The sequence below is a fragment of the Protopterus annectens genome, chromosome 1.part0 (assembly GCF_019279795.1).
Source record: "Protopterus annectens isolate FY-2018-M chromosome 1.part0, PAN1.0, whole genome shotgun sequence".
Lineage (NCBI taxonomy): Eukaryota > Metazoa > Chordata > Ceratodontiformes > Protopteridae > Protopterus > Protopterus annectens.
In genome coordinates, this window is record NC_056725.1 from 468,786,229 (window position 1) to 468,811,201 (window position 24,973).

The 24,973-nt window shown below is 45.7% G+C and overlaps 1 protein-coding gene across 1 annotated transcript in view; it reads left to right on the top strand.

Annotated features, from left to right (window-relative positions):
* The window catches only part of SMC1A (structural maintenance of chromosomes 1A), a 1,753,330-nt gene that overhangs the window by 995,628 nt on the left and 732,729 nt on the right, over positions 1-24,973 (top strand). Inside the window, exon 19 of the mRNA XM_044060554.1 lies at positions 10,917-11,058. Coding sequence (XP_043916489.1) covers positions 10,917-11,058 — 142 coding nt within the window. The remainder of the gene's footprint in view (positions 1-10,916; positions 11,059-24,973) is intronic.

The window sequence follows — 24,973 nt, forward strand, 5'->3', positions numbered from 1 at the left end:
AGCCATCACTTCAGCAAGAAGAGTGTCTGAACTGCAGGCCCTCATGGCAGTGGGAACCCTTCATTGTCTTTCATGCGGACATGGTTTCCCTCAGGATTAATCCATCCTTTATGCCAAAGGTGATGTCTAGTGTGGCTCTAAACCAGTCCATACATTTGCCTACTTTTTCCCCTAATCCTCAGATTAAAGGGGAAGGGATACTGCATTCTCTGGACCTACACATACAACTTAGATTCTATATGGACAGGACTAGGCCTCTCAGAAAATCTGACCAGCTGCTAGTTAGCTTTGCTACAGGGGCAGAGGGGAAGGTCATTTCAAAACAAACCATTTCCAGATGGATAGCACATTGCATCCATTTCTGCTATAAACACCATGGAAAACCTACCCCACAGGGGATAAGAACACATTCCACCAGGGTTGCATCTACCTGTACTGCATTTCTCAGAGGAGTCCCTACCAGGGACATCCTGGAAGCTGCAACCTGGCACGCTCTGTACATGCTTTCACCAAGCATCACCACCTGTCTATCTTTTCTAAATCCAGAGCTGGATTTGCCACAGCAGTCTTACAGGGCCTTATTGCTAGCCCTAATGCTGTTTAACTTCCTCCACCCTTCCTTAGCTTTGGGAATCAACCCAAATGTGATGACTGCAACAGTGAAACACGAACATAGTACAGTTGTGTACACTTACCATAAATGTAGATGTTCGAGAGTATTCACTGTTGCAGTCCTGGTTACCCTCCCTCCAGCCCCCTGACTTCTCTTGACTTTTACCTTTCCTCCTTATTTGGAATATATTATATCATGTGTATTTGCTTTTTGCTGGGGGTGTTTCATACCATATAATTGCTTCCTATTGTGGAGGCACCTGACATCTGGGGCAAGAAAAACTGATGTAATGGCGTCGGCTGCATGATGTCATGTAGTCCAATCTCGCCTACATTCTTACCCGTGAGTTCGGAGCCGAATGTCTGCTCTGACGTGGCCATACTTTTTTAGCTCGAAGTCTTTCTATTGGCTGGGCTAAGATGGTATCCCATGCTGCACTGCTCTGTAACCCCAGATCTCGTTTCCGCTCATGTAGCTCGGACATGGTCTCGCTCTTGGCTGTGGCTAAGTACCCTTTTCTTGTATCAGAGGAGTTTTTTGCTAAGAAAAAAGCTATTTTAATAGCTATTGTGTGTGTTCTTGACTGTATTGTGGAAAAGTTGTGTGTTGTTTTATAGCGTATTCTGTGGTATCCCACTAGCTGTTTCCAACAGGCTAGGCCCGTTTCAGTTAGAGGACTTAGTCTGTCCCCTTGCTTTCCTTGTGTGCTAAATCCTTCCCTTGGTCTAAAACCGTTTAAATTAAGAGGAATTAGTCTTCCTCCCTTGTATTTGTGTCTAAGGATCATTTGAGTGAGAGGTTTTTGTGGTGTTCTGACTGTTTGGCTTGTTCCCGCGCTTGTGGCTGTTTGACTGTTGGTCTAATTTTTAGTTAGTTACTTGCTGTTTGTGGTAACTATGTCCAAAGATACTAAGGAGCATAAGAACTTGGGCTTCAAGAAGTGCTCCAAGTGCAGTTATAAGATGTCCATCTCTGATGGACACACTGTTTGTGTGTACTGTCTGGGAGCGATTCATCTCCAGGAATCATGTAGTTTTTTGTCATGCCTTTAGCCCATGTGTTCATCAGGAAAGGAAGAACAAATTGATTTTGAAGGGACTTCTGAAACCCTCCTTCGAAAAGGGTCTGGAGAGTGCTTCCAGCTCTAAGGCAAAATCTTCCAAGGCAAAAAAGCGATCCCCAGCTCCATCAGTTTCCTCGGAGCCGCCGGAGAAAATAGCAAAATCTTTGACATCCTCGGCTTCATTGTCCTCGGGGCCACAGGAGGTGTCAGTGGTTATGGAACCTGCTTCGGCTCCAATTTTCTTGGAGCCTGTTCGGAGCCGGTCGCCTAGCATTAGGTCTGTATCTCCTCGCAGGTCTCCTTCAGAGAGGAGGTCTCTATCTCCTCCCCTATCCTCCAAATCTTCCAGGACCTTATCCGATGTGGACGTCGATAGAGTGGTGCAGAGATTTCTTCAGTCACCGGTACTGGCTAAATTGTTCTCTGCTGCGACCCAGTCGGCTCCAGAGCCGGTCCCTCAACCTACATAGATATTTCCTCCTCCGAGTACATCTCGGCTTTCAGAGCCAGAGTGCTCGGCTCCGTGTGATGTCCCTAGGTCTGTTCCGACAGCCCCTCCTGTCTTATCGGTTCCAACCCCGTCGATGCCGTCCACGGGGTTCAGGACTCAGGATTCATTGACCGGACCTGAGGGAGAGGCTTCGGGACACCTCTCGGCTCCTGGTCTCCCTCTTGGTGCTTTGGCGCAGGGAAGCCTGACTCCTGTCTCGGCTTCGGAGGCTGTTCGTTCTTCGGATTCGGGGGGACCAGCCTTCAAGGCCATGCAGAGCACGCTGGCCAGGTCGTCAACGGCATCATACGGGTCAGTCACTCTGTCCCCTACAACACCGGTGCAGGTCTCTGATCACCATCTTTCTCTGGACAGTGGAGCCCCAAGGCCTCGGGGTACCCCCACGAGTGGTCCCCATATTTCTGAGGGCCCCTCAGAGTTTTTGCCTGAGGAGCTGCCCAGAAAGGAAGCGTGCAAGAGGAAGCACATAGATTCCCAGGATGAGTCTCTCACGTCAGACACCGACCTCGAGGAATCGGAGGGGTCCCCTAAGTCCTCCTCTTTTCTTTCTCTGACATCCTAGAGATTTTGAAGCAAAGAGGTGACTGGCCATCCAAAGCCCCCTCCAAAGAGGAGTCGGTCTTCCTGAAGGCCTTTGGTGCTCAGCCCTCCACTTCCTGAGTATCTCCACCATTCGACGAGCTTCTGGATTTGGTTTGTCGAAGAGTGTGGGAAACCCCTGACTCTGTGGAACCAGTCCCCAGGAGACCCAATAAATTTTTGTCTGCCCCTCCTGATAAGGAATTTCTATCCAAGGGAGTCCCTGTGGATGCCATGGTGGTGGCAGCTGCCACCCAGAAGGAATTAGCTGAGACTTCTTCCACCGGCCATCCCCCTAACTAGGAGTCTAGGACTATGGACCGGTACAGGAAGCATACATTTTCTTCAGCAACCTTTACCTTATGGTCACTGAATTACTTATCACACTTTACACAGCTCCAGAGAGATCTCCTAAAGGAGCTTGGAGATACTCTCACGGGTAACGTTTCTGAGGCGGTGGCTCAGAAGGTCAACGCTCAGATGTCTACCCTCAATTCTATTGCGAACTTCTCCATGAGGCTGATGATCTACGCAGCCGAGGGAGCGAGTAGGGCAGCAAGTTCAGGAGTTGCTCTTAGGAGGCAGGCCTGGATGCGCCTTTGTCATTTCGCGGAGGCCTTCAAGTCTTCATTCACTGATGCCCCGTTTGATGGATGTCCTTCAAGGATGCATCTGCAGTCCTAACAAATGGGTTGTCCTGTTGTCAGGCAGCCCTTCGGTCGGCCGGATTCCAAAGTCTGGGTCTGGCCTCGGCTGGTGTCGCACTTCACCCGACGTCATCACTGCTGGTCTTCGGGTATAAAGGCATCAGCCGACGCCATTTTCCTCAGTCTTTCTTGCCACGTGGCGCCCGAAGCAGAAGCTGTTCGCAAGTGCCGGTTGGTCAGATCCAGAGATTACTACTACCGAATACTACTTCGAAGACTTCTATAAAGCTAAGTACCCCGTTGGGGACTCTTTCTTGCCTCAGCCGATGTCAGAAAAAGTGAATAACTGTTTAACTTGTGGGAAACAAATACCTCATAAAGATTTCCACTCTTACTGCTTACCTTGTTTAGGCCCAGACCACGACGTAGCAGCTTGTTTAGCCTGTGCTTCCTTCAACCGACGAACGCTTAGGCGTCGGTCGGAGTTTGCTGAACAGTTTTTCGGCTCAGATTTTGCGTACATTATGCCGTCGGATCCTCCGACTACTCAAATTGTTAAGAAACGCAAAGAAAAGGACCGACACTCGCGGTTTCGGCCGAAACCACGGCTAAGCAAATCGCGAGTGTCTCTGTTTCGGCCGAAACCGAGCAAACGGGTCAATCTCCAGCCGAATCCATGACTACTACCGAGGCCCCTTCTACCCTAGTTGAATCGGCCTCTGAAGTTTTGCCTGCTACTGTGGTTTCTCAAGATTTATCGGACACCATCCCTTTGGATGTCTCTACCCCAGCACGTGGTCCTGCTAGGCCTCCTGCAGCCATGTCTATTAAGGCGTTTGCTAGGGCTAAAGCAGCCAAAACTGCTAAGTCTGTGCCTGTTAAGCCCCCCTCTCACAGGCCCAGTTCCAGTTCCCAAATGCTTACCTTGGCAGAGGATCTCATCTCTTTAGTAAGGGGATCTCAATCTCATCCAGACAGGGCCTCTCAACCCCCAGAAAAGAGGCCTAGAGCAGAGCCCCCTGAGCCAGTGTCCTCAGATGACTCTTCTGATGATACAGACAATACAGACCATCCAGAGGCTCCTTTTTCTACTTATGAAGATTCCGATGCTGAAGAATCGATTCCTTCTGCCTCTCCACCAGAGGAATTTTCTTTTGGGGAAACATTACATGCCATGAGAGAGCAATTCCAATGGCAGGGACAAGATTTCTCTGACTCTAGAAAAAGGCTTAGGACCTTTTTACATTTACCGCAACACAGGCCTTTAGCTATACCTCCAGTTCTCCCTGTTGTGGATGATGCATTCAATGATGCTTGCACTGCTCCTGACACTTTACCCCCTGCCCCTGCTAAGCCCGATAGGTTTTACAGGGTCCCGGACACTCATCACCACTTATACAAGGCTCCTTTTGCAGATCCTGAGACTATTTCCCAGGGGCCTAAGGCAGTAGCTTTAACCTCAACGAAAAACCCTCTCCCTTCTGAAAGGGAATCCAGGTCCTTAGAGAGATGGGGTAAAAAAGTATATACCTCTGCTTCTCTCAGCTAGAGCTTTGAACTGTCAGTTTCATATGATCCAATACCAAGAGTTTATGCTTGATCAATTAACTAAGAAACTGTCCTCTGATGATACCTTAGATAAGAAATATGCTCTAGAAATGGTGAATAACATTCAGCAGGTTAGTAACCATTCCTTAAAATGTGGCTATGATGCACTGGAGGCTTCATTTAGATCAGCCATGACTGGCACAGTTATAAGAAGGCATGCATGGTTGAAAGAACAGGTCTTGCCGGATCATGTTAAAGCAAAGCTATTAGATGCTCCTATGGATAAGGTCAGTCTATTTGGTTCTCCTGCCCAACAGGTAATGAAGAAAATGGAAGAGAAGGCAAAATCTGTACAAACAGTTAAAGATTTCTTACAGGTTCAGTCCCCAAGGTTTAGCAGGAACTGGCCTTCCAAAAATTGGTCCTTTCCAGACTCCTCTAAAGCTCAGAGAGGCAGGAATAGGCGTTCAAGAGGCAGAAATCAATCCAGAGGAGGTGCCTACAGGGGACGCCAGTGGCAAGGCAATAAGCAACGAGGCACAGATACAACCACTACCACTGCAACAGGACAATCACAGTGACTTGGCTCTAACACCGCCTACCAGGGAACAAATAGCAGCACCCTTAGGCGGAAAGTTAGCCTTATTTTCAAAAAACTGGCACTATATCTCAAGTGGATTTTGCAGACTATAGACCAAGGCTACAGGTTTCATTTCCACACTTTACCAGTAAAAAGAGGAATGCCAAACCTACCACCAAATCAAAAGACAGAAGCTCAAAAACAAATAGCTCAATTAACAAAGATGAGAGCTGTGGAAAGGGTACCACCTACAGAACAGGGCAAGGGATTCTACTCCAGACTCTTCCTAGTACCCAGAAAAGAGAAAAGTTGGAGACCTATTCTCGACCTGTCCGCTTTAAACACATTCATCATTGTTCCAAAATTCAAAATGCTGACCCTACAGCAACTTCTTCCCATGCTGGGCAAGGAGTATTGGCTGGTAACTCTAGATCTCAAGGAGGCATACCTGCACGTCCCCATACGACCAAATTGCAGAAGATACCTCAGATTTCTTGCAGGATCAGAGCATTATCAATTCTCAGCATTGCCCTTTGGCTTATCTACTGCCCAGAGTGTTCACGAAATGCCTGGCATCAGTAATCGCTCACTGCAGACTTCAGGGAATCCAAATTTATCCATACCTGGACGACTGCCTGATACAAGCGGACAACCAAAACAAGCTGACACAAGACCTACAAAGAGTCATTTGCTTACTACAAGCCCTGGGATACACAGTCAACTTAAAAAGTCAAGACTGATACCATCCCAAACAAGAACATTCTTGGGTGCAGAATTGGACACAGTAAAACAGATGGCATCCCTAACTGCAGAAAAACAAGAACAACTTCCTCTTTACTTCTTGGCATTAACAAAGCAGAACAAACTAACAGCAAGAAAAGTACTGCAGGCCTTGGGCTTCATGGCATCCTGCATAATCCTAGTTCCCCATGCCAGACTGCATATGAGAAAGCTACAGTGGTATCTAAAGAATCTATGGTCTCAACACAGACACAGCTTAGAAGCCGAACTACCACTGATCCCATGCCTGAAACAAGAGTTCCTATGGTGGGCTCAGGCATGCCGGTCAAACCCAGGTTTGTCCTTCCACAGCATTCAACCAAGCCAGACCATCACAACGGACGCCTCAGACCTCGGTTGGGGGGCCCACATGCTGGACAAGTGCATTCAAGGCTTATGGACTCCAGAACAGCTGCACCTGCACATAAATCAAAAAGAAATGCTGGCAGTAAAACTAGCAATCCAGAATTTCAGACCATTCCTCAAAGAAGGCCAATTGATAAGGACAGACAACACCACAGTCATGTGGTACATCAACAAACAGGGAGGCACTCATTCTTACCCCCTATGCCGAATGGCTCTGGACCTATGGAATATGGCTCTGAGTTACAACATTCAGTTACAGGCAATATTTGTACCGGGAAAAGAAAACATCCTAGCAGACATGTTAAGCAGAACTACCTCGGATGCTCACGAATGGATGCTACACCCAGACATCTTCAAGACCATCACAAAGAAATGGGGAATGCCACAGATAGACCTATTCGCATCCCCACTCAATCACCAGCTCAAGAAATTCTGCACAAGGACATACCACCCACTTGCTTGGAAGGTGGACTCCCTATCCTTCAGTTGGAAAGGCCTGACAGCATATGCATTTCCACCTCTTCCTTTGATGCACAAGGTACTACTGAAAATCAAAGAGGAACGTCCAAGGATAATTCTGATAGCTCCAAATTGGCCAAGACAACATTGGTATCCATTACTGAGGAGCGTGTCTCGGGGGGGAACGTGGACACTACCCCTGATTCCTTTGCTGTTAACTCAGAGCAACTACAACATATTGCATCCAAACCTGAAAACTCTGCAACTGGCTGCCTGGAACATTACATAAGAGCAACTAACCCAGATTTATCCCAAAGGGTTAAAGACATTATCCTTGAGACCTGCAGACCTTCAACAAGAAGGAACTATGCAGGAAAATGGAAAAGGTTTGTCATTTGGAGTACTGAAAGAGGGAAAGATGTGTCAAAGGTAGATATTGCCAACATCCTGGAGTATTTGGCAGAGCTTCTCCATACAGGCCTGTCCTACTCCTCCATCAAGATACATGCATCAGCTATTTCTGCAGAATACAGCTTCGATCCCCCTGTCTTCTCACATCCTCTACTCAGGCAGTTTCTGAGGGGAATCAAGAATGTAAAACCTCCAAGGAAACCACCATTACCAGCATGGGACTTGAACTTTGTGCTAGAAAAATTGACACTCCCTCCATTCGAACCAGCAGCAACAGCAGATCTACAACACCTATCCTGGAAAACTGCTTTCCTGCTGGCAATTACTTCAGCAAGAAGGGTTTCGGAACTACAGGCTTTAATGGCAGTACAACCCTTCCTAATCTTCCATCAAGATAGAGTGTCCATGAGAACTAATCCTACATTTATGCCTAAGTTGGTATCCAGAGTGTCTCTAAACCAGGCAATCCACCTACCTACCTTCTTTCCCAATCCACAGAATAGGGGGGAAAGACTGCTGCATACCTTGGATGTACATAGACAGTTGCGCTACTACCTGGACAGAACCAAGGGCAATAGAAAAACTGACCAGCTTCTAGTAGCATATGCAACAGGAAGGGAAGGAAAAGCAATTTCAAAACCGACAATCTCCAAGTGGATAGGAAATTGCATAAGATTCTGTTACTCCTGCCATGGAAAGCAAATTCCACAGAACATAAGGCCTTATTCTACAAGGGCTACAGCCACTACCACAGCTTTCTTACGAGGAGTGGCTACCAAGGACATTATAGAGGCTGCTACTTGGACCTCCGTGCATACATTTGCCAAGCATTATAACTTACCTCTATACTAGAGATCCCGAGCAGGGTTTGCCACTGCTGTTTTGCAAGGGATCCTAACTACACCATAATTCCTTCTTCCTCCTCCCCTAGTTTGGCTATGGTATTCTACCCATTTGTTAGGACTGCAGATGCATCCTTGAAGGACATAGTACAGTTTTGTACCTACCATAAATGTAGATGTCCGAACAGGATAGCATCTGCAGTCAGGATTACCCACCCTCCTTCCCCTCTGTGGTATTCCTAGGGTATTTGCCCACCTAATAGCTAGCTGGGGGGGGATTTCTTATGGTGTATTTGTTTGTATATATGTACATACATGTCTATTTTTTGTGTTTGCCTTCTACTTTTTGGAAACATTGGCATTTATCCAAAATTTAGCTTTCCAAGAGGGCAACTGGCATCTGGGGCAAGAAACACTGAGGAAAATGGCGTCGGCTGATGCCTTTATACCCGAAGACCAGCAGTGATGACGTCGGGTGAAGTGCGACACCAGCCGAGGCCAGACCCAGACTTTGGAATCCGGCCGACCGAAGGGCTGCCTGACGACAGGACAACCCATTTGTTAGGACTGCAGATGCTATCCTGTTCGGACATCTACATTTATGGTAGGTACAAAACTGTACTTTCCTCTTTGTTTGGAACCAAGGTGAAAGAGATTCTCACTAGGTGCAAGCTCTACATCTACAGCTTTTTAGGCCAGATCGTCTATGGATGATATTTGTGCTGCGGCTACTTGGGCATCTCCTCACACCTTTATTACTCATTACAAGTTAGATGTGGTATTTAGGGGCAGGTCTTCCTTTGGTTCCACAGTGCTCAGGAGTATTTTCCACTGAGCCTCCCAGGATTTAGGTGCTGGGGACACTGTCCCACGGGTAAGAATGTAGGCGGGATTGGACTACATAACATCAAGAAGTTATGTACTCACCATAACATTCGATGTATGTAGTCCATCTCGCCTCACATTCTTACTTACCCCCCCCCCACCTTCCCCCATCCTGGAGGATCTGGAGGTTAGGCCTGGTTTCAGTGTTCCCTTCGTTCTTGGTTTGTTGTTCCTTTCCTTAGATATTGTTATGCCTGGACAGAATGAGTGCTGGTGCTCGCAGCAAACTAGATCTGGGGATAGAGAGCAGTGCAGCATGGGATACCATCTTAGCCCAGCCAATAGATAGACTTCGTGCTAAAAAATGGCTGAGTCAGAGCCGACATTCGGCTCCGAACCCACGGGTAAGAATGTGAGGCGAGATGGACTACATACATCGAATGTTATGGTGAGTACATAACTTCTTGTTTTATACCCCTGACAACCTGACGTCATGGAAGAAGCGACAGCATCCAAGGCAATGCAGAAATCCGAAGACACTGCTATTCAGGCCAGCTGAGGGCTACCTGCAGGCAGATAACCAAAATGTGATGACTGCAACAGTGAATACACTTGAACATCTAAATTTATGGTAAGTGTATGCAACTGTATTTTCTAGCTTTGCTGGAGTTTTCATTTTGTTTTTACTGATTGTTTTTTCAGTGACCTTCTCACTCATTGTTTTAGTTTGGGATATTTTTGCAGTGACCCTAATGATAATGGACATCACTTGGGTATAACAGCCCTGTGTTTCTTCTGCTTAGTCAAACACTGTGCTTGTGCTGTGCTGATGAGGTCGTAACAAGGCCGAAATATTCATATCTGATTTCCCAGTGGTGGTGCTGCGGTAGCGTTGTCGCCTCACAGTTAGACGTTGCTCGTTCGATTCTCAGAGCGTCTTCTGTGTAGCGACATGCGTGAATGGGCGTTCCTTCGTTGAAGGTTGTGCATTAGGCCCGGCAAGCCAGTACGTAAAAATCTACTGCCAATCATTAGCGGACCGGAGTTCCGCTGTGGCGACCCCTAACCGGGAAAAGCCGAAAGACACAAACAAACAAAACAGCTAGTGGAGTTTGGCTTTATTGGCCTGAAATTGTTAATTAAAATGAAGAAACAAGTCATGGGCATTCAAAATTGCCAATTAGCTGAAACACCTGATGTTCATAAGGATCATTTGCATATATTCCATGTGCCTCTGATACAAGAGGTTTGGTAGGTCACTTAGTGGAAGTTCTAGCTTTCCTGGAGTTTTCATTTTGTTTTTACTGATTGGTTTTTCAGTGACCTTCTCACTCATTGAATGTTTACTTTTGGGAACAGACAAAAAAAGCAACATTTGTTTTTTTTTTTAAATTATTTCCTGTAGTACACCATAGATGCCTCTATTTAATCTGTGTCCTCCCAAGAACAGTGCAGTGGCTAGAATTCACTGAAGTAAGTCTAGTAAAGACTTCACCAAAGAACTCATTTGTTCTGTTTGGTAGTAGTGAATTCAGACATTTTTTACTGTCTGTGATGAGAATCCAAATCTTCAGCGTGTTGAGGCCTGTGTTAAAAGATTCATCAGTGCTGCATATTAGTAATGTTGTGTAAGATGGTGTTAGTGTAGTATTGCAGCAGCTTTGCACTGACATTTGTTATCTTGTGCTGCAGGTTAGAATTTGAGAACCAGAAGACGCGTCTGGGTATCCAGCTTGATTTTGAGAAGAACCAGTTGAAAGAGGATCAGGAGAAAGTGCACACATGGGAACAGACAGTAAAGAAGGATGAGAATGAGATTGAGAAGCTAAAGAAGGTGAGTCGACAGTTCAGCAGTTCTGTTTATCATCTAGGATCTTTTTTAGGTAGTCTCTACCAGGTATTTACAAGTGGGTATCTAGCCACAAGGTGGCAGTTTCTCAGTAAAGTTTTTCAGTTGTCTTTGACCTGCATTTGTACTTCTCTTATTCGAGAACACTTAACAGTAGGTTGGAAGAATGACAAAGTTCATGACTGTTTTGAAAATACATTTTGAGTTTTTAGGGTGTGAAGAGCCTAAGCTTTCAGCCATTCCTCATGCTATACTTATAGGTGAGGATGTTTTTAATGTGGCATCTCTAGAACTGATTCTCAACCACCTGTACCAAAAAGCCTGAAAAATTCTGTAGTATATCAAAGCATAAAAGGTTTGTACAAAAGCAGTTGTGGATTCAACATTGGTTGATTGGGGTTCCAAGCTGGCCACCCTTTGTTTGACAATAGTGAGAAGCAAGTATTGGACAGGTTTGGCAGGCAAGAGAATACCTCTGCCATCGTAGCTATTTAGAACCATAAACTTCAAACCTGTGTGTCAATATTAAAGTGAATTAATTAAATCAAGTTCAAGATATGGCTCAACAAATAGAGGAAATAGAAGATGAGTTCTTAGGAGACAGGATTACTAACTTACTGCCACAGCAAGCAAGGTAGGATTGTGTCTTTGACACTGTGGATGCTTCTGCCAGGACTGCATCCTCTGTTGACAAGGGAGATATGACTTTGGGTCCATCCCCTGCTTGAAGATGTGAAACATCTCTTTTAATGCATAACTGAGAAAATGAGAAGGTTTGTTTTGACCCTCCCATAAAAGGAAATGTTCAAGAAGCTGAATGTGAAAGTGAAGAGCAGTCACTGAAGTCCAGCAGGTGTTATAACCCCTCCCCCAATAGCATTCCAGAACTACTCACCAAACAGTGGCCCTTTTGCCTAAGGGCAAACCAAGGTGGAGCAATTCAGACTAAGAAAGAGCTTCAAAAAAGCCATAGCTATGAAATGCAAAAAGGAGACAGCATGGTCCTCAGGAATTCAGACAGGGATTAGATTCCCCCCCCATCACTCTGTGCACTGAGCAGCTGTGACTGTTCCCCCCACACCCATCCTCAGAGTTTTTGGTAGGCGCTTCTCTTACTTCAGAAGGAGTTGGACCTTCTGATCATCTCTGACTTGTGGGTGATAAACACTGTGTGCATGAGATACTGCATAGTATTCTAGTAGTTGCCTACATTCAGGGCATGTATTCCATCCCTAGAAAACATACAAGTCCAGTTCAATTCATGACTCCTTCCTACCAGGTAAATGCAGTGCTATCAAAGTGATATCTTAGTGACAAAGATGACACTGGTATTGTTTTTTCTTGGTCCCAACGCAATAAAAATGTTTTGAGACTTCCCTTGAGTTGAAGCATAAAATAATTTTATCAGGAACAGGAAGTTCAAAATGACGTTTTTGCCTGTCTGTGAAAAAGATGTCTTCTTGATCACATTAGATGTAAATGATTTTCATATCTTCAAGAAAAATAAAAATGTTCAGGCTGCCGGGGAGTCCCTTCTGTTGGGACTGTCTACCACATCCCAAATCTTGACAGAATATGTAGTATCTATATATGCACATCAGAGGCTCAAGTATGCTCATAGCTAACCTTTCTTGGACAACTGTCTGATAGCCAGAAGGAGATCCTGGAAGCTGTTTGCTGTGCTGCACGGTGCTTATGTCATTTAGGTTTCTTTTTAAACCCATGAATGAAGTCCAGCCTTTATCTGAGGCATTCTTAGGGGCCATTCTGGACACTATAAGTCGTAGGGTGTCTTTCTCTCGCAGGCAGATCCTTCCTGATAGCTTGTGCCTTTCTCAAGGCTCTCTGGTACATGACAGCATTTAACCTGATCATTCTGCACAGGTGGTTACACTTGAAGATGGTTCATTGGTATCCTGGAAACCAACAGGGCTTACTCCTTAGAACATAAGATCCTGGAGACACTCCATATCGGTAAAGAACTTGTGTATTATAAGGAACAGGTTAGAGCCATTCCATGTCTCATGTGCCTCCAGTCAGACTTAGCAGAACACACCCAGAGTAGATAATTTTTGGAGTCCTGATCAAATGTTGTGTTGGGGAGGCATATGAATATAAATGAACTGCTAGTAGTAATGTATTCTGTGAAGGCATTCAGACAGATCCTTTGGTCAGGAGTGCTTAGGATGGCAGGAGATGATACTTCTGACTTATGGCACATAAATATGCAGGGGCGCACTCACTCTTTTACTGCCAGTCTGCACAGTGGGAGAGTCTGGGATATATATAGCCATCAGACAGGGCATTTGTCTTCTAGCTTTGTACATCCCCGGATACCAATGCAGACCACTGAAGCAGAAGCCTGAAAGTTCATCATAAATGGATGAACAGGGTAGTAGTAGTAGTAATCAGGTGGTGAAGTCCAAGGTGGGCTATTATTTGCAGCAGGAAATAGACATGAACACTCAAACTTCTCTTCACTGCACCATTGTAGAGCGGCCAGGGCAAGTAAACTGCCACCTCAAATTCAGTATGTAAACTGAAGAGGCAGTTTAGATGACCTAAGATGGATCCAATGATGATTTAGAATTTTATCATGCCACCTTAATTTGTATATTTAATCTGAATTGTCTTGGTATTTACTTGTGTACAGCCTGAAGAAGCACTGTATATGTAAACTTTTTGGTTTTATTTTATAAGTTGGTTTGATTTATTCTTATTAATGTCCTTTCATACTTAATTTCACATTTTTTTTCCTGCTTGTATTTTTAACCAAACTTTTTTTTTTACCTGCTTCAGGATGTCCTTCAAGGATGCATCTGCAGTCCTTACAAATGGGTTGTCCTGTCGTCAGGCAGCCCTTCGGTCGGCCGGATTCCAAAGTCTGGGTCTGGCCTCTGCTGGTGTCGCACTTCACCCGACGTCATAGCTGCAGTTCTTCGGGTATAAAGGCATCAGCCGACGCCATTTTCCTCGGTCTTTCTTGCCGCGTGGCGCCCGAAGCAGAAGCTGATGTTCTTCGTGTTTCAATGTTGCAGTCATAACTGTGGGGTGCTCCTGCCGGCAGGCAGCCCGAGGTCGGCCAGAATCCCAAAGTCTGGGTCCGGCGTCAGCTGTATAGGCTAGTACCCTGACGTCAGTACGCTTTGGTACATAGCCCTCAGCCGACGCCATCTTCTCCAGTCTTTCTTGCCGTGCGGTGGAAAGCAGCTCGCAAGTCGTTGGTTGGTGATTTTCGAACAGCGTATTTGGTTGTTGTCGGTCCGAAGTTCTTACTTCTCTTCTCAAAGCTAAGTACCCCGTTGGGGAATCTTTTTCTTCCTCCGATGTCAGAAAAAGTTAATAATTGTATAGCGTGTGGGAAACAAATACCTCATAAAGATTTCCATTCTTACTGTCTACCTTGCTTAGGCCCTGACCACGACGTTTCTTGTTGTCGGTTCTGTGCCAGGTTCAACTCTCGTACTATCAAGCGCAGGTACGATTGGGCTTTAAATTATTTTGGCAGACGCTTCAATTATAGAATGTCGTCGGACACTACCGGAGTTCAAAAGAAGCGCAAAGACAAAGACAGGCCTCCGAGGTCCAAACGGGACTCGTTGCAGCTGGAGCCAGCGTCCGGTTCGGCTGTCGTCAGTGAGGCGCTTTTGCAGCCCCTGTCGTCCGCCACTTCTGAACCGATGGCCGATACGGACTCCCATGGGGAGCCATCAAGGCCCACTATTTTAACTGCTGCAGGACCTTCGGACGTCGCTCCTTCAGATGGGTCCGGAACCGCTGTGCAGGTACCGGCTTCTGAGGGGGTTTTCAGGCCTACTCACATCACTATTTCAAAGGCAAAGACAAAGACTCCTGTTAAGTCTAAAGTTCCAGCTCAAGCTGCTTCTGAATCCACTCCCAGGACACAAAAGCAATTATTGAGGATGGCTGAAGATTTGCTTACAATGATTAGGGGTTCTCACCCCCCTCCTGAGAAAAGGCCTCGACAGGATATTACTCTGGATTCCTCTGACCAGGCTTCTGTATCTTCTGTTTCTTCCTCAGATCAGGACTATTCCTTTCCCCCTTATGAGGATTCGGATGCTGAGGACTCTTACCCTCGGCCTCCGCCTGAGGATTTTTCTTTTGGGGAAACCTTGCATGAGATGAGGGAACATTTTCATTGGGAAGGACAGGAGTATTCTGCTTCCAAGAAGAGGCTTAGAGAATTTCTTCTTCTTCCTCAGCATAGGCCTTTAGCTATCCCTCCTGTTTTGGACATTGTAGATGATGCTTTTTCTGAGGCTAATTTAAATCCTGATTCCATGCCTCCTGCTCCTTCTAAGCCTTATAGATTTTATAGGGTTCCTGACTCTCATTTATTTTTATTTAAAAACCCTTCTGCGGATCCTGAAACTATTTCTCAGGGCTCTAAGGCTGCTAAGGTTGCCACTTCTAAAAATCCTATTCCCTCTGAGAAGGATTCTCGTGCTTTAGACAGGTGGGGAAAAAAGGTATATACTTCTGCTACCCTGTCTGTAAGGGCTTTAAATTGCCAGTTGCATATGTTTAAATATCAGCAATTTCTTTTGTCTGTTTTAAAGCAAAAGCTTGCTTCCCTTCCTGCTTGTGCAGAGGATAAGGAACTTCAGGATGTTTTGCATGCTACTGAACAGGTGAACAAGCATAGCTTACATTGTGGTTTTGATGCTTTGGATGCTTCTTGTAGGGCTGCTGCCTCTGGTACTGTTATCAGGAGACATGCCTGGCTTCGTGAACAAAGTTTACCTGAACAGGTTAAGGCTAAGTTATTAGATGCCCCTGTTCAACATGATGTTCTTTTTGGATCCAAGGCTGAGGAAGTTATTAAAAAGATGGAAGAAAAGGCAAAGTCTATGCAGACTGTAAAAGATTTCTTGCAAGTTCAGCCTCCTAGATTTTCCAGGAATTGGCCCTCTAAAAATTGGTCCTTTCCCGCGTCTGACAGGCCTCAAAGGGGAAGATATAGGCGCTCCAGAGGTCGTGGTCAAGGCCAGGCCTCTTACAGATCTAGACAATGGACTGCTTCTTCACCTAGAAGGGGAGAAGACAGATCCCAATCTCAAAGAAAGCAAACTCAATGACTCTCTCGGTTGGGCTTCAGGACCCCTTCACCTGGATGCCCCTCTCGAATTAAAACTGTCTCTTTTTTCCAGAAATTGGACTCATATTACCCAGGACAGATGGGTATTGGACATGATTTTAAAAGGTTACAAATTCCACTTTCACACTTTGCCAAGAGCTCACGGTTGGCCAGATTTGCCAAAACTTCAATGGTCAGAGGCCTTAACTCAAGTGGATGCTCTTCTGGCCATGAGAGCCATAGAGCCCGTTCCACTCTCGGAAATGGGAAAAGGGTTTTATTCAAGACTGTTTCTGGTTCCCAGAAAACAAAACTCATGGAGACCTATTCTGGACCTTTCCGTGTTAAACACCTTTTTGGAAATTCCAAAATTCAAGATGCTTACTCTGCAGCAGCTAATTTCAATGCTCTCTCAGGACGCCTGGATGGTGACATTGGACTTAAAGGAAGCCTATTTACATATTCCCATCAGGCAAGAACGCAGGAAATTCCTCAGGTTCAAGGCAGGTTCGAGGCACTTTCAATTCTCTGTTCTGCCCTTTGGTTTATCTACTGCGCCCAGAGTCTTCACCAAGTGCCTGGCACCAGTAGTGGCTTACTGCAGACTTTAGGGGATCCAGATTTACCCCTATTTGGACGACTGCCTTATTCAGGCAGACAGCAAAGATCTTCTGCTTCAACATCTGGACTTTGTTCAACGCCTTCTCCTCCTACTGGGATTCTCAGTGAACATAAAAAAGTCACATTTGATCCCTTCTCAACAAATGGTATTCTTGGGAGCCCTCTTAAATACAACCTTACAAAGGGCCTTCCTCACTCCAGAAAAACAAACTCAGCTGGCTTCTACTTTCAACACCTTGGCAACTCTATCTCAGCTCACTGCAAGGAAATTCCTGCAGGCTCTGGGCTACATGGCTTCCTGCATTCTGTTGATTCCAAACGCAAGGCTTCACATGAGAAAGCTTCAATGGTATCTGAAAAGTGTATGGTCACAGCATTACCACAATCTGGATTTTCTGATTCCTCTGATCCCCTGCCTTCAGAAGGAGTTCCTCTGGTGGTCCAGGGCATGCACTTTAAACGAAGGAAAACCTTTTCGTCTTCCTCAACCTACTCAAATCCTAACCACGGACGCCTCGGATTATGCTTGGGGAGCACACTTTCTAGACAATTGCCAGCAGGGAACCTGGACAAAGGACCATCTTCACTGGCACATCAATCTGAAGGAAATGTTGGCAGTTCAAAATGCCCTTCTAGCCTTCAAGAACCTTTTACAACCAGGGCCTCTGCTAATTCAGACAGACAACACCACGGTCATGTGGTACATCAACAAGCAGGGGTTCTCATTCATACCCCTTTGCAGACTAGCTATGGTTTTATGGGACACAGCTCTAAATTTGAATCTACATCTCCAGGCTCAATTCATTCCAGGGAAACAGAATCTCTTAGCAGACAGCCTGAGCAGAAACATTTCAGATCCTCACGAATGGATGCTAGACACCAACTTATTCAACAGGATTACTGCAGTTTGGGGATGTCCCCAGATAGATCTGTTTGCATCCCATCTCAATCATCAGCTGCCTCGCTTTTGCACCAGGTCCTTCCACAAAACAGCTTGGAGAGTGGATGCCCTGTCCTTCAGCTGGAGAAGCCTTTCAGCATATGCTTTCCCTCCTCTTCCTCTACTGCCTCTGGTATTACTGAAGATAAAACAGGACAAGCCCAAGTTCCTCATCTTGATTGCTCCAAATTGGCCTCGACAGTTTTGGTATCCAACTTTAAAGCTCCTGTTCTCGGGGCCTTCTTGGATTCTCCCACTGAACCCTTCGCTTTTGTCCCAGCATCAGGGTCAGTTACTACATTCCAATCTCAAGACCCTTTGCCTGGCAGCTTGGCTCTTCAAAGGAATTTGATTTCCTCTAGTCTTCCCAAACAAGTTTTGGATGTTCTTTTGGAAGCTAGACGGCCTAGCACTAGGAAATCCTATGCCTCTAAATGGAAGAGGTTTTGTATTTGGATGCAGGACCGAGGCTCGGATCCTCAGGTACCTGATCTCTCTTCTATTTTGCTTTACCTTTCGGAACTTTTATCTAAAGGACTTTCCTTTTCTTCCATTAAGATTCATGCTTCTGCTATCTCTGCACATTTCAGTTCTGATCCTCCTGTTTTTTCTCATCCTTTGGTGAAGCAGTTCTTGAGAGGGGCTAAAAATTTGCGGCCTCCAAGGACCCCTCCTGTCCCTGCCTGGGATCTTAATTATGTTTTAGAAAAACTTACTTTGCCTCCTTTTGAGCCTGCTGCATCTTCAGATATTAAGTTTCTATCCTGGAAGACTGTTCTTTTGTTAGCATTGACCTCTGCCAGAAGGGTCTCAGAGTTGCAAGCTGTGGAACCATACCTTATTTTCCATCAGGACAGAGTATCCTTGAGGACCAATCCTACTTTCATGCCTAAGGTGATTTCGAAAGTGGCTTTAAATCAGACTATTCACCTTCCTACTTTCTTTCCAAATCCTCAAAATAAAGGGGAAAGGATTTTGCATTCATTAGATGTGCACAGACAGTTACGATTTTACCTGGACAAGACTAAAGATTTCAGAAAGTCTAATCAATTGTTTGTTTCTTTTGCCTCCAGTTCTCTTGGAAAACCTATTTCTAAACAAACTATTTCCAAATGGATTGCTTATGGAATCAGATTTTGTTACACTCATCATGGGAAACAGTTTCCAGGTACCATTAGAAGTCATTTTACTAGAGCAGCTGCCACTTCTACAGCTTTCCTCAGAGGAGTCCCTACCAAGGATATCTTGGAAGCTGCCACTTGGAGTTCTGTGCATACTTTTTCCAAGCACTACAATCTCCCCTTGTTTTCTAAGTCCAGGGCAGGCTTTGCCTCTGCTGTCTTGCAGGGTATTCTTGCCTCCCCTTCTATCTAAAGCCTCCTCCCCTTTTACACTGCTTTGGGATTCCACCCTACAGTTATGACTGCAACAGTGAAACACGAAGAACATAGTACAGTTGTGTACACCTACCATAAATGTAGATGTTCGAGTGTCTTCACTGTTGCAGTCGGGGTTTCCCTCCCTCCTATCCCCTCTTGTTTTTCTCTCTTTTCCTTTTTTGTGGTGTATTTGTGTTTCCTTGTTGGATTCATTTTTGATTTGTTGGGGACTTCTGACATCTAGGGCAAGAAAGGCTGGAGAAGATGGCGTCGGCTGAGGGCTATGTACCAAAGCGTACTGACGTCAGGGTACTAGCCTATACAGCCAACGCCGGACCCAGACTTTGGGATTCTGGCCGACCTCGGGCTGCCTGCCGGCAGGAGCACCCCACAGTTATGACTGCAACAGTGAAGACACTCGAACATCTACATTTATGGTAGGTGTACACAACTGTACTTTCGCAAGTGCCGGTCGGTCAGATCCAGAGATTACTACTACCGAATACTACTTCGAAGACTTCTAAAAAGCTAAGTACCCCGTTGGGGACTCTTTCTTGCCTCAGCCGATGTCAGAAAAAGTGAATAACTGTTTAACTTGTGGGAAACAAATACCTCATAAAGATTTCCACTCTTACTGCTTACCTTGGTTAGGCCCAGACCACGACGTAGCAGCTTCTTTAGCCTGTGCTTCTTTCAACCGACGAACGCTTAGGCGTCGGTCGGAGTTTGCTGAACAGTTTTTCGGCTCAGATTTTGCATACATAATGCCGTTGGATCCTCTGACTACTCAAATTGTTAAGAAACGCAAAGAAAAGGACCGACACTCGCGGTCCGCGGTTTCGGCCGAAACCACGGTTAAGCAAACCGCGAGTGTCTCGGTTTCGGCAGAAACCGAGCAAACGGTTCAATCTTCAGCCGAATCCATGACTACTACCGAGGCCCCTTCTACCCTAGTTGAATCGGCCTCTGAAGTTTTACCTACTACTGTGGTTTCACAAGAATTATCGGACACTATCCCTTTGGATGTTTCTACCCCAGCACGTGGTGCTGCTAGGCCTCCTGCAGCCATGTCTATAAAGGCCTTTGCCAGGGCTAAAGCAGCCAAAACTTCTAAGTCTGTGCCTGTTAAGCCCCCCTCTCACAGGCCCAGTTCCAGTTCCCAAATGCTTACTCTAGCAGAGGATCTCATCTCTTTAATAAGGGGATCCCAATCTCACCCAGACAGGGCCTCTCAACCTCCAGAAAAGAGACCTAGAGCAGAGCCCCCTGAGCCAGTGCCCTCAGATGACTCTTCTGATGATACAGACAATTCAGACCATCCAGAGGCTCCATTTTCTACTTATGAAGATTCCGATGCTGAAGAATCGATCCCTTCTGCCTCTCCACCAGAGGAATTTTCCTTTGGGGAAACATTACATGCCATGAGAGAGCAATTCCAATGGCAGGGACAAGATTTCGCAGATTCAAGAAAAAGGCTTAGGACCTTTTTACACTTACCGCAACATAGGCCTTTAGCTATACCTCCAGTTCTTCCTGTTGTGGATGATGCATTTAATGATGCTTGCACTGCTCCTGATACTTTACCTCCAGCCCCTGCTAAGCCCGATAGGTTCTACAGAGTCCCGGACACTCATCACCATTTATACAAGGCCCCTTTTGCAGATCCTGAGACTATCTCCCAGGGGCCTAAGGCAGTAGCTTCGACCTCAGCGAAAAACCCTCTCCCTTCTGAAAGGGAATCCAGGTCCTTAGAGAGATGGGGTAAAAAAGTATACACCTCTGCTACTCTCTCAGCTAGAGCTTTGAACTGTCAGTTTCATATGATCCAATACCAAGAGTTTATGCTTGATCAGTTAACTAAGAAACTGTCCTCTGATGATTCTTTAGATAAGAAATATGTTCTAGAAATGGTGAATAACATTCAGCAGGTTAGTAACCATTCCTTAAAATGTGGCTATGATGCACTGGAGGCTTCATTTAGATCAGCCATGACTGGCACAGTTATAAGAAGGCATGCATGGTTGAAAGAACAGGTCTTGCCGGATCATGTTAAAGCAAAGCTATTAGATGCTCCTATGGATAAGGTCAGTCTATTTGGTTCTCCTGCCCAACAGGTACTGAAGAAAATGGAAGAGAAGGCAAAATCTGTACAAACAGTGAAAGATTTCTTACAGGTTCAGCCCCCAAGGTTTAGCAGGAACTGGCCTTCCAAAAATTGGTCCTTTCCAGACTCCTCTAAAACTCAGAGAGGCAGGAATAGGCGTTCAAGAGGCAGAAATCAATCCAGAGGTGGTGCCTACAAGGGGGACGCCAGTGGCAAGGCAACAACCAACGAGGCACAGACACAACCACGACCACTGCAACAGGACAATCACAGTGACTTGGCTCTGACTCCGCCTACCAGGGAACAAATAGCAGCACCCTTGGGCGGAAAGTTAGCCTTATTTTTAAAAAACTGGCACTATATCACAAGAGACAAGTGGATTTTGCAAACTATAGACCAAGGCTACAGGTTTCATTTCCACACTTTACCAGTAAAAAGAGGAATGCCAAACCCACCACCAAATCAAAAGACAGAAGCTCTAAAACAAATAGCTCAATTAACAAAGATGAGAGCTGTGGAAAGGGTACCACCTACAGAACAAGGCAAGGGATTTTACTCCAGACTCTTCCTGGTACCAAGAAAAGAGAAAAATTGGAGGCCTATTCTCGACCTGTCCGCTTTAAACACATTCATCATTGTTCCAAAATTCAAAATGCTGACCCTACAGCAACTTCTTCCCATGCTGGGCAAGGAGTATTGGCTGGTAACTCTAGATCTCAAGGAGGCATACCTGCACGTCCCCATACGACCAAATTGCAGAAGATACCTCAGATTTCTTGCAGGATCAGAGCATTATCAATTCTCAGCATTGCCCTTTGGCTTATCTACTGCGCCCAGAGTGTTCACGAAATGCCTGGCATCAGTAATCGCTCACTGCAGGCTTCAGTTAATCCAAATTTATCCATACCTGGACGACTGCCTGATACAAGCGGACAACAAAAACAAGCTGACACAAGACTTACAAAGAGTCATTTGCTTACTACAAGCCCTGGGATACACAGTCAGTTTAAAAAAGTCAAGACTGATACCATCCCAAACAATAACCTTCTTGGGTGCAGAGTTGGACACAGTAAAACAGATGGCATTCCTAACTGCAGAAAAACAAGAACAACTTCCTCTCTACTTCTTGGCATTAACAAAGCAGAACAAACTAACAGCAAGGAAAGTACTGCAGGCCTTGGGCTTCATGGCATCCTGCATAATCCTGGTCCACCATGCCAGACTGCATATGAGAAAGCTACAGTGGTACCTAAAGAATTTATGGTCTCAACACAGGCACAGCTTAGAAACCGAAGTACCACTAATCCCATGCCTGAAACAAGAGTTCCTATGGTGGGCTCAGGCATGCCAGTCAAACCCAGGCTTGTCCTTCCACAGCATTCAACCAAGCCAAACCATCACAACGGACGCCTCAGACCTCGCTTGGGGGGCCCACATGCTGGACAAGTGCATACAAGGCTTATGGACTCCAGATCAGCTGCACCTGCACATAAATCAAAAAGAAATGCTGGCAGTAAAACTAGCAATCCAGAATTTCAGACCATTCCTCCAAGAAGGCCAATTGATAAGGACAGACAACACCACAGTCATGTGGTACATCAACAAGCAGGGAGGCACTCATTCATACCCTCTATGCCGGATGGCTCTGGACCTATGGAATATGGCTCTGAGTTACAACATTCAGTTACAGGCAATATTTGTACCGGGAAAAGAAAACATCCTAGCAGACATGCTAAGCAGAACTACCTCGGATGCTCACGAATGGATGCTACACCCGGACATCTTCAAGGCCATCACAAAGAAATGAGGACTGCCACAAATAGGCCTATTCGCATCCCCACTCAATCACCAGCTCAAGAAATTCTGCACAAGGACATACCACCCACTTGCTTGGAAGGTGGACTCTCTATCCTTCAGTTGGAAAGGCCTGACAACATATGCATTTCCACCTCTTCCTTTGATGCACAAGGTACTACTGAAAATCAAAGAGGAACATCCAAGGATAATTCTGATAGCTCCAGATTGGCCAAGACAACATTGGTATCCATTACTGAGGAGCATGTCTCGGGGGGGGAAAACGTGGACACTGCCCCTGATCCCTTTGATGTTGACTCAGAACGACTACAACATCCTGCATCCAAACCTGAAAACTCTGCCACTGACTGCCTGGAACATTACATAAGAGCAACTAACCCAGATTTATCCCAAAGGGTTAAAGACATTATTCTTGAGGCCCGCAGACCTTCAACAAGAAGGAACTACGCAGGAAAATGGAAAAGGTTTCTCATTTGGAGTACTGAAAGGGGGAAAGATGTGTCAAAGGTAGACATTGCCAACATCCTGGAGTATTTGGCAGAGCTTCTCCATACAGGCCTGTCCTATTCCTCCATCAAGATACATGCATCAGCTATTTCTGCAGAATACAGCTTCGATCCCCCTGTCTTTTTACATCCTCTACTCAGGCAGTTTCTGAGAGGAATTAAGAATGTAAAACCTCCTAGGAAACCACCATTGCCAGCATGGGACTTGAACTTTGTGCTAGAAAAATTGACACTCCCCCCTTTCGAACCAGCAGCAACAGCAGATCTTCAACACCTATCCTGGAAAACTGCTTTACTGCTGGCAATTACTTCAGCAAGAAGGGTTTCGGAACTACAGGCTTTAATGGCAGTACAACCCTTCCTAATCTTCCATCAAGATAGTGTCCATGAGAACTAATCCTACATTTATGCCTAAGGTGGTATCCAGAGTTTCTCTAAACCAGGCAATCCACCTACCTTCCTTCTTCCCCAATCCACAGAACAGGGGGAAAGACTGCTGCATACCTTGGATGTACATAGACAGTTGCGCTACTACCTGGACAGAACCAAGGGCAATAGAAAAACTGACCAGCTTCTGGTAGCATATGCAACAGGAAGGGAAGGAAAAGCAATCTCCAAACAGACAATTTCCAAGTGGATAGGAAATTGCATTCAAGTGGATAGGAAATTGCATTAGATTCTGTTACTCCTACCATGGAAAGCAAATTCCACAGAACATAAGGCCTCATTCTACAAGGGCTACAGCCACTACCACAGCTTTCTTACGAGGAGTGGCTACCAAGGACATTATAGAGGCTGCTACTTGGACCTCCGTGCATACATTTGCCAAGCATTATAACTTACCTCTATACTCTAGCTCCCGAGCAGGGTTTGCCACTGCTGTTTTGCAAGGGATCCTAACTACACCATAATTTCTTCTTCCTCCTCCCCTAGTTTGGCTATGGTATTCTACCCATTTGTAAGGACTGCAGATGCATCCTTGAAGGACATAGTACAGTTTTGTACCTACCATAAATGTAGATGTCCGAACAGGATAGCATCTGCAGTCAGGATTACCCACCCTCCTTCTGTGGTATTCCTAGGGTATTTGCCCACCTAATAGCTAGCTGAGGGGAATTTCTTATGGTGTATTTGTTTGTATATATGTACATACATGTTATTTTTTGTGTTTGCCTTCTACCTTTTGGAAACATTGGCATTTATCCAAAAATTTAGCTATCCAGGAGGGCAACTGGCATCTGGGGCAAGAAACACTGAGGAAAATGGCGTCGGCTGATGCCTTTATACCCGAAGAACTGCAGCTATGACGTCGGGTGAAGTGCGACACCAGCCGAGGCCAGACCCAGACTTTGGAATCCGGCCGACCGAAGGGCTGCCTGACGACAGGACAACCCATTTGTAAGGACTGCAGATGCTATCCTGTTCGGACATCTA